Source organism: Myotis brandtii, unplaced genomic scaffold (assembly GCF_000412655.1).
Source record: "Myotis brandtii unplaced genomic scaffold, ASM41265v1 scaffold650, whole genome shotgun sequence".
NCBI lineage: Eukaryota > Metazoa > Chordata > Mammalia > Chiroptera > Vespertilionidae > Myotis > Myotis brandtii.
Window position 1 is genome coordinate 38,773 of NW_005370517.1, and position 10,354 is coordinate 49,126.

General features: G+C 43.7%; 2 protein-coding genes and 1 pseudogene across 4 annotated transcripts in view; all 3 read left to right on the forward strand.

The window, feature by feature from the left end:
- The window catches only part of LOC102259170 (zinc finger protein 883-like), a 30,583-nt gene extending 25,200 nt beyond the window's left edge, over positions 1-5,383 (forward strand). For 2 of the 3 annotated variants that reach the window (XM_005880732.2, XM_005880733.2), the window contains exon 3: positions 195-5,084. In XM_005880732.2, the coding sequence (XP_005880794.1) occupies positions 195-1,771 (1,577 nt within the window). In that variant the 3' untranslated portion in view covers positions 1,772-5,084. Of the gene's footprint in view, positions 1-194; positions 5,085-5,134 lie in introns of those variants that run through there. The other variant, XM_014528765.1, reaches the window with a different exon arrangement.
- Positions 4,198-5,084, forward strand: LOC106723805 (annotated as a pseudogene).
- A 4,358-nt stretch (positions 5,384-9,741) lies between the features above and the next one.
- LOC102240795 (zinc finger protein 547-like) overlaps positions 9,742-10,354 on the forward strand; it is a 30,604-nt gene continuing 29,991 nt past the window's right edge. Inside the window, exon 1 of the mRNA XM_014528753.1 lies at positions 9,742-10,058. Coding sequence (XP_014384239.1) covers positions 10,026-10,058 — 33 coding nt within the window. The 5' untranslated portion in view covers positions 9,742-10,025. The remainder of the gene's footprint in view (positions 10,059-10,354) is intronic.

Here is a 10,354-nt window from a genome sequence, read left to right on the forward strand (position 1 = left end):
CCTTGGTGAGATTTTCCTCATCCAGTGACTTTTGGGGCCATGTTATATATAACAGCCATTTCCTGAGAGTCTCGCTTACTTGTCTTGAAAATCATTTTTTTGAATCATGTCCAGTTGTGACATAAACAATTGTGGTGAATATTTTCTGTATTTATCAGGTCAACGTGCACTTTACCTACGTTTCTTTTCTTCAGGTTGCTGCTGTGGAGCAGAGAACGTGGAGGAAACGACTGAACAGAAGGTTTCTGTAAGATTGTCACAGGCAAGGAATCCCAAGGTAGTTTTGTCTTCCCAGAAGAGTCACCCCTGTGAGAGTTGTGGGCTAGTCTTGGGAAACATTTTCCACATGATGGAGGGTCAGGAAACACAACACAGACAGATACTGTTGAGATGTGGGGCATGTGCAAAACAATTATATTTCCGTACAAAATTTCACCAGCAGCATATGAGAGAGAAGTCTTTCATTAGAGGTGTGGAGAGGATCTCACTTGCAAACAGCTGCAATTTCAATGTGTCCCAGAATGGTTTCACATGCAGGGAGGTTGGGCAGGGTGTCCTTACGGGGTCAGGACATTTACACCTAAAGGCTATTCAGACCACAGACAGTCCAACTGCAATTTCGACGTGTGCGATGACATTTCAAAGGAGAAAAAATTATTACAGTAGAAAAGAATGTCAGAGAGACATTAGTTGCACCCACACGTTTATTCAGGAAAAAGGTGTCCATCTTGGAAGTGGGTGTTGTGTGTGCTCTGAATGTGGAAAATATTTTACCAAATTATCTAGCTTTCATTATCAACAAAGAGGTAACACGAGAGAAAAGCCGTATGAATGCAGTGAGTGTGGGAAAGCTTACACCAGTAGCACTGGACTTCGTCGTCATCAGAGATTTCATATGGGAGAAAAGCCTTATAAATGCAGTGAATGTGGGAAATCTTTTACCCAGAGCACTAAACTTCGTTATCATCAGACAGTTCATACAGGAGAAAAGTCTTATAAATGCAGTCAATGTGAAAAATCCTTTAAAAGTAGCAGTGGCCTTCAATATCATCAGAGAGTTCACACTGGAGAGAAGCCTTATAAATGCAGTGAATGTGGAAAATCTTTTGCACGGAGCAATGCCCTTCGTGATCATCACAGAGTTCATACAGGAGAAAAGCCTTATAAATGCAGTGAATGTGGAAAATCTTTTGCACTGAGCAATGCCCTTCATTATCATCAGAGAGTTCACACTGGAGAAAAGCCTTATCAATGCAGTGAATGTGGGAAATCTTTTACCACTAGCGCTGCCCTTCATTGTCATCAGAGAATTCACAGTGGGGAAAAGCCTTATCAATGCAGTGAATGTGGGAAATCTTTTACCACTAGCGCTGCCCTTCATTGTCATCAGCGTTTTCATCGAGTTCATACAGGAGAAAAGCCTTATAAATGCACTGAATGTGGGAAATCTTTTCCCCAGAGCTCTGCTCTTTATTATCATCATAGACTTCATACAGGAGAAAAGCCTCATAAATGCAGTGAATGTGGAAAATCTTTTCCACGTAGCAGTGCGCTGCAATATCATCAGCGTGTTCACAGTGGAGAAAAGCCTTTTAAATGCAGTGAATGTGGAAAATCTTTTACCCAGAGCACTGCCCTTCATTATCATCAGAGACTTCATACAGGAGAAAAGCCTTATAAATGCAGTGAATGTGGGAAATCTTTTACAAGGAGCAGTGGTCTTCAATATCATCAGAGAGTTCACACTGGAGAAAATCATGAGTGCAATTAATATGAGGTATCTCTCAGCCAAATTTCTAAATTTGCTCTGCACATATGAGTCCAAATGTGAGAAATTTCACAGATGTGTAGGAAATGTAGTTTCTTAGTTAGGACTTAACATTAGTACAAGAAAATTTATGTATCCTCATTTTTCTGAATTGTATCTCATACTTTTAATCACCTACATTATGTAAAGTTCCCATAAGTGTTCTTGTTGTGTTTGTTTTTATGTTGGAACACGGTGTAATTATGTTGCATGTTCTAACATAAAGAGATGTTCTGCCAGATCTATGTCACTGCATATTTCTGTTGTAGAAGGTATTTCATCTGAACCACCTATAATGTCCCCTACAAATGGCATCAATCACCATCCTCATGTGCCCGGGGAAGCTAATTCTGTTGTCTTTTTTGTTGAAGAAAATGAGGAATACCTGAGTCCACAGTTCTTTCTTGTTTTCCTGTTATGCGTTGCCACATAGAACTCATTATTGTTGGCCCCAGTAAACATAATGTTGCAGAGGGAATGCTTTCCCTGAATGCCAGTGATGAATTTATTGAGTGCCTGAGTCGTCAGTGGAAGAACTGCCAGTCTCATGTCTCTTTGGTTTGTACAATAATGAAAGCTTTTCGTAATACTTCTTTAATCTTGGGTGTTCTATTTACTGGGTGGGTTAGCTTTAAGGAGATCGGGGCTCTCCAAGCATGATGAGGTGAACAACTTTTTTGGGGTCTCAAACATTTTTGCCCTTGGGGCAACAGTATGGTGCAGGAGTAGCTCAGCAGTTTTTGCAAATTTACACTGCTGCCCATATTTTCCTAGGAAATACTCTGGACTCTCTGATCCTCATGTGATATCTGGATGCTTTGAGACATAGAGATCACTCCAAAGAGAAGGAAGTTGTGACAACTTCAAGTATGTCTGGGAGCACGAATTTTTTTCTTGTTTGCAAGGGATGCCAATACATGTGAAGGGTATCTCTTGCCCAGGTGTTGCAGAGGGCCATGTGCCCTAATGCTTACAATTTCACGAGTGATGGTCACTGGTTTGAGGACCATAGCAGTGAGGGAAACCCTTTTACTGCAGGAACACTGACCTAATTATTGTTGGACAAAACTGCAGCCCATTAGATGGAAGGGTCCTCACCTAAGTGTGCATCCAGGAATTATTTTGGGGAAAAGACTACAGGAGCTCTGTGTACGGAGATCGGAGGGACCCCATGCATGTTTATTTTCTGTGGAGCAGTCATTGTCATTGATTATAATCAAGATGTTTTGTGGCTCTTGTAGCTTCCCAGATGTTCCCATCAGAACCATTGGTGCTCAGGCAGCAAAACAGAAATGGAGACAAAGGCTGTCTTTAGTCCAAGGATGTGGCTTTTGTGGGTTTGGGTGAAAGTTCTTCATCGTATGTTACATTTTCTGTACTGACATGAGACTCTCACCCAGCGGGCATATGAATGTGGAATGAATATAGAATTTCGAAACCTGTTCTTCCAAAATAGATGAGCGTACATTTGTTTTATCTTGAACCATTTTTAACAGTTGTAATGAGTAAGTTATATGTGTTAAGTATAGTGTTTCATAACTATTGACATGTGCATGAAATGAAACCATCATTATAGTCATAATGCTGACTATATGTTACACAGTGTAATTGCTTCATGACCTCTTTTAACGTGTCCCTGTTCTTCACAGCTTTCCTAGTTTCCATGGATTTACATTTCACTTTCATAGAGTACTTTATTTTCTTTGAGTATTTTTCTGCTTTAATTTAGTTTTCATAAATACTTGTAGATTTATTCAACTTATATTAGTAACTCAACTTTTTTCCTGATAGATATTTTTTTAAAAAAATAATATATTTTATTGAGGAAACTGTCCAGAACACTCGGTGTGAGGTTCAGGAGTGGCGGCTGCCTCAGCTGCGCGCAGCAACACCCTCTTTCCAGCTCCTCCACACCTGCCTCAGCCTGCTCACCGGCTGTCAAATATGATGAAAGCAACCACTTACTATGATGTTTTGGGGATCAAACCCAGTGCCACCCAGGAAGAAGTGAAAAAGGCATATAGGAAGCTGGCCTTAAAGTACCACCTTGATAAGAATCCAATAGAAGAAGAGAAGTTTAAACAGATTTCTCAAGCTTACGAAGTGCTCTCTGATGCAAAGTTAAGGGATGCGTAGTGATAAAGGAGGAGACCAAGCAATTATGGAAGGTGGAGGTGGTGGTTGTTTTGGTTCCCCCATGGACATCTTTGATACGTTTTTGGTGGAGAAGGAAGGATGCAGAGAGAAAGGAGAGGTAAAAACATTGTGCATCAGCTCTTCGTAACCTTAGAAGACTTAGATAATAGTGCAGCGAGGAAACTAGCTCTACAAAAGTATGTGATTTGTGATCAATGTGAAGGTCAAGGTGGTAAGAAAGGAGCAGTAGAGTGCTGTCCCAATGGCTGAGGAACTGGAATGCAAGTAAGCATTCATCAGATCGGCCCTGGAATGGTTCAGCAAATTCGGTCTGTGTGCATGGAGTGCCAGGGCCATGGGGAAAGGATCAGTCCAAAAGTTTGATGCAAAAGCTGCAACAGAAGGAAGATAGTTTGAGAGAAGATTCTAGAATTTCATATTGAAAAATGGCCAGAAGATAACATTCCATGGTGAAGGAGACCAGGACCCAGGGCTGGAGCCAGGAGATATTATCATTGTTTTAGATCAGAAGGACCATGCTGTTTTCGCTTGACGAGGAGAACGCCTTTTCATGTGTATGGATATACAGCTGGATGAAACATTGTGTGGCTTCCAAAAGCCAATAGCTACTCTTGACAACCGAACCATAGTCACCAGCTCTCATCCAGGTCAGATTGTCAAGCATGGAGATACCAAGTGTGTATTAAATGAAGGCATGCCAATTTATCGTAGACCATATGAAAAGGGTCGCCTAATCGTGGAATATAAGGGAAACTTTCCTAACAATGGCCTTCTCTCTCCTGATAAACTCCCTTTCCTGGAAAAACTGCTTCCTGAAAGGAAGGAAGTAGAAGAGACTGATGAAATGGACCAGGTAGAACGGGTGGACTTTGATCCAAATCAAGAAAGAATGCACCATTACAATGGAGAAGTATATGAGGATGATGACCATCATCCTAGGGGTGGTGTTCAGTGTCAGACCTCTTAATGGGTCCAGGGAATAACACTGCTGGCATTTTATATACAGTAGTGAATGAGTGAAGGACTGTAACCATAATATGCTCACTACTTGCTATTGTTTTTGTTTTAATATTCAAGTATAGTAGTGTTTTAAAAGTTAAATGAAGAATAAACTCAAATAGCAAAACTCTGAATATATATATATATTTATTTATTTTGTTGATTTTGCAGAGAGGAAGGGAAATGGGTAGAGAGGTAGAAACATTGATCAATCCATCAGGTGCCTCCTTCACCCCCCCTACTGGAGATGTACCTGCAACCAAGGTACATGCCTTTGACCAGAATGGAATCTGGGACCCTTTGATCCACAGGCCAGCACTGTATCCACTGAGCCAAATGAGTTAGGGCTCTGATAGATATTCTTATCATTGAAATATCACCATCAGTTTGTCCATTTTAATAAATATTTGGTTATTTCTAACAAAGCTGGTACAAAAATTTCTGTATAATTTCTCGTATGTATATAAGTGTTATTTACCTTTGTCAAAAATTCAGTGCATAGTTGGGTTTTTGAGTAGATGAATGTTTAAAGTTACCGACATTAGCAAATTGTGATCTAAACAGAATATACCACCAGTGCTAGTGTGGCTCGGTGCTTGGCCATCATCTCATGCAGCCCAGGGTTGTGGATTTGATTGCCAGTGGGGATATGTGCCTGGCTTGTGGGCTAGATCCACAGAAGTGGGTGTGGAGGGGGCGGCTGGCTGATATGGCACTCTTCCATCAATGTTTCTCTCCCTCTCCCTTCCCTCTCTAAAAATTACTAAACGATTCTTTAAAAATAGAAAATAAACTTTAACTGATTGTAGTTTTTTACATTTTTCAGCAGTGTGTTAGAGATTCACATTCTCCACATCCTAGAGAATAATTTGTTCGGTCAATTAAAACTTATTTAAACTTTTTTTTTGAGACGTTTGTTGTGCTGCTTCACTATTTGATTATATTTTTTCTAGGAATTTACGGTGAGCCTTTTCTCAGAAGTTTGTTTGTTGAGTCTGTATCTTTGTTAAAACATCATATGTTCTGCCTAATGTGCTATGAGTTTTGGCAATTTTCTTTAACAATAGGATTGTGGAACAACAATGATAGATGTTGGCATTTCACTCATTTTGTGCATTTTTATTTAAAAAATAAACATTTTTTGTATTGGAATGATATGTTTTAATATTTTTTCCTTAAAAACGTATTTTAATTGCCCTAGCTGATTTGGCTATCCCTCTCATTTCCTCTCTGTAAAAAAAAACAACCAATAAAATTATATATTTTTAAAAGAAATAACCCCTTCTGCTGGTCTAAGTCAGTTTCCACCTGTGAAAAAAAGTATGAGGTATGTTTTCATACCGGAACTATTGGAGACGGTTCAGTGGTAAGGTGTCCACTTGTGTAACGCAGCTGTGCCTGCAGCCTGCCTTGGCTCCAGCAACTCCCGCCACTCCCTGCAGAGACATTCCCAGGCAGGCACTCCTCACTCCCCCGATGCCTGCAAGCACCTTTGTCTTTGGGTGCATTTTAGTGAGAAATGGGACCTATAAGAAGCTGCTGACTCTGCTGCAGGGAGGCAGGTGCTGTGCCACTCAGGTCTCATTGTGGTGCGTCCCATATCAAATTGCTGAAAAAGCTCAATGTCAGAGAAATGAAGTCAGATTCAAGGAGCTGGATTTTAACTATTATTTTCTCCAGCGTCAGACACACTCTCTACCACTGATGTGCAGCCCTCACTGGAGCAGGTACAGTCTGAGGCCCAGGGTGCCTCAGCTGCAGCTCTTGTTTCCATGGTTGCAGTTATGCGTTTCCTCCCAGTCCCTTAACATCTCAGAATACTTATCCCTGGCCTCCTTGTGTGTAGGGGACACCATCATTTCTCAGTGCAGTGGTTTCTCTCGGCGAACCTTCTTTCAGAGTGAGCAGTTGTTTGTCTGCCTCCCCTTTGATCCCAGCACAGACTATGACCCTCAGGAGACCTCGGTAATTAGGGCTGGGTTTCTGCACTTGTCCCCACCTGTTGGGTGTCATACTTCTGTTCTCTTTATTGGGGTGAATTTCATGCTTCAGTTTGACCCCTAATATGTGACGCTGACACTCACCCCTTAGGAGGAAACAAAGGAAACATCAATGATAAGAGGGAATCATTGATCGCTGCTTCCTCCACACCCTATTGGGGATGGAGCCTTCAATTCGGGCATGTGCTCTGACTGGGAATCTAACCAAGGACCTCTTTGTGTATGGGTGGAAGCTCAAGCACTGACCCACACCAGCTGGGTGAGTCATTACTTTTTAAATGCTATGCCCTGTGCAATGAACATTTTTAATTTTAACCTGCACTATTAACATTCTCCATCGCTTTTAGAACACCAGTCATCTGATCCTGCACTAAGCCCTTCTTTTGTCATCTTCTGCATTTTCCTTGTCTTCTGTTGGAACAGTTCTCTCAGGAAGGCCAGAGGGCATCTGGGTGGGGAGGGGGCTTTAGAGTCCCAAAGTCAATGCAGCGGGAAATAGAAGGGTAGTGATCAGATTCCCTATGCCCTGGATCAGGCATCCTCCATTTGAATTTCAGATTCTCTGTTATTACTGGGACTTACAGTGAAATAACCCCTTCTGCCCTTACTGGTTTGGCTCAGTGGATGGAGCATTGGCCTGCGGACTGAAGGGTCCCGGGTTCGATTCCAGTCAAGGGCATGTACCTTGGTTGCGGGAACATCCCCAGTGAGGGATGTGCAGGAGGCAGCTGATCGATGTTTCTCATTGATGTTTTTAACTCTCTATCCCTCTCCCTTCCTCACTGTAAAAAAAACAAGAAAATATTTTTTTTTTTAAAGAAATAACCCCTTCTGCTGGTCTAAGTCACTTTCCTCCTGTGAAAAACAAGTATGAGGTATGTCCATGACAGAGGTATTGGAGAAGGTCCAGTGGTAAGGTGTGCACTTGTGTAACGCAGCTGTGCCTGCAGCCTGCCTTGGCTCCAGCAACTTCAGCCACTCCCTGCAGAGACATTCCCAGGGAGGCACTCCTCACTCCCCCGATGCCCGCCAGCACCTTTGTCTTTGGGTGTATTTTAGTGAGAAATGGGACCTATAAGGAGCCACTGACTCTGCTGCAGGGAGGCAGGTGCTGTGGGCACTCAGGTCTCATTGTAGTGTGTCCCATTTCAAATTGCTGAAAAAGTTCATTGACAGAAAAATGAAGTAAGGTCTCCAAGTTAACACCACAGACAAGTGTCAGATTCAAGGGGTTGGATTTTAACCATTATTTTCTCCAGCGTCAGACACAGTCTCTACCTCTGATGTGCAGCGCTCACTGGAGCAGGTACAGTCTGAGGACCAGGGTGGCTCAGCTGGCGTGGCTACAGAGGCTTGGGCTTCCCGGAAGAAGCCCAGCTGAGCACATGGCTGCCCAAAGATGGAGGATACAGGGCAAAATGGAGGGCGTAGCCCTTGCCCTTTCAATGTCATGTGTGTGTGTTTCCTTCCATGTCCCTCATGGATCAGGGTTCGGGATCTGAAAAGAGGAGCCACACACAAATGAGAGAAAAATGACACGAGATAATTTTGAAATAGTGGGGGACCAGGCGGGCAAGTCCATTCATTTATCTGGAGTATCCCTTAGGGTAAGGAGGTTTCAATGACACACCGATTAGCTCATCAGCAGACAATTGCCAGAAATAGGCAGAATATCTGATCAACAATAATCAACAAGGATCACCACAAGTATCTAAGGAATTAAGTGAACTAAGGTGGGGATGATGCTTCAGCTACCATTATCTAGATTAACTGGGTGGTGCACAGCCCTGACCTTTGCTAGGACTTAAAAGGTTACTAACTTTTGGGGGTCTCTGTCTATACTCAGCTAGTGAAGACAATAAAGAGACTCCCGCATAAATGTACCACAGTTTTTCATCCACTATTCTACTGGTGGATACTTGGGTAGTTTCCAGATCTTTGCTATTGTAAATTGTGCTGCTATGAACAGAAGGGTACATATATCCGATCTGATTGTTTCAAGATTCTTAGGATATATTCCTAGGAGTAGAATCACTGAATTAAATGGCAGTTCCATATTAAAATTTTTGCAAAAACTCGAAACTGATTTCCATAATGGCTGTACCAGTTTGCATTCCCACCAGGACTGTACTAGGGTTCCTTTCTTTCACATCCTCCCCAGCACTTGTCCTTGGCTGATTTGTTGATGACAGCCATTCTGACAGTTGGGAGGTGGTCTCTAATTGTTGCTTTAATTTGCATCTCTCTGATGATCAGTGACTTTGAGCACTTTTCACATGTCTCTTGGCCATCTTATCCACACTGCAGCCCAGGCAGAGCTGACACTTTGGATGGCATCAGAAGCAGATGCTCTTAAGTATGAGTGTCTGTTTTGTGACATGAACTTTGTATAATGAATTCAATGGAGGCAGGTCAGATCTAGTCACAGACTTCAGCAACCTCACCCAGCTACATTTGGCCTGAAGGAGACACATGCCAAAGGCCCTGAATGAAGAAACAATGCCTGCCATTCAGAAAGAGCAGGTTCTGAAGAAAGATATTCAAAACCAGCCCCGCAGGTGCTGGAGAAACAAACTTGCCCCGGACATCACCTCCATGAAGGCACTAGAGGACCCCTAGTGTACTTGGTGTGTTCTTGGGCTACTTGCCCCTAAATCCAGTCATGGAGTGAACTGAGAAATAGGGCACCCTCGCCTTGGCGCGGAGAAACTACATTACCAACAAGGCCAAGCGTGGACGACCACCAGGCTGAGCCAATGGGGGCTCAGAGAAGGCATTTCCATTCCGATGCTTCTGCAGGGCGGAATCGGTAGTCCTGCCGGGGTTTTGTCTGTTCACGTTCTTGTCTCAGGCGGTGGAGAGTTCTTGGGCTCAGAGTCCAGGGAGAAGGCTGGAGAGTGGTGCTCCCGTCACACAGCCCATGGTCGGAGCCTCCAGTGGTGTCACAGCTCACACTTGGGATTGAAACTCCGAGTCACCGCCCGGACCCACGCCAGGGCCGGGACAGGGACCGCCATTCCTGCAGCGGCTTCTACTCCCGCCCGCTCAGCCCACAGAGGGCAATGGCGGCGCCTTTGCTGAGGAGACGGGCTGAGGTGAGTCGAGTCCCCCAGGCCCTCACCTCCTCCTCACACAGACACCACAGCCTGGGGAGGGCGCCTGTCCCGTCCTGCAGCTCAGTCCCACCTGGAGGACCGTGAGGAAGGTGGAGGAGAGAGAGGAGTGTTATGGCGTCTGAGGACACAGCAGGTGCAGGGCAGAGCGGACAGGGGTGACTTGCATCTGAAGGTCCCTGAGGATGTGGCTGTGAGTATTGACGGAAAGATCAGAGGCTGCAGGGAGGACGGCACAGACTCATTCGGGGCTTTTCCAGCTGTGGGTCCATCAGGGG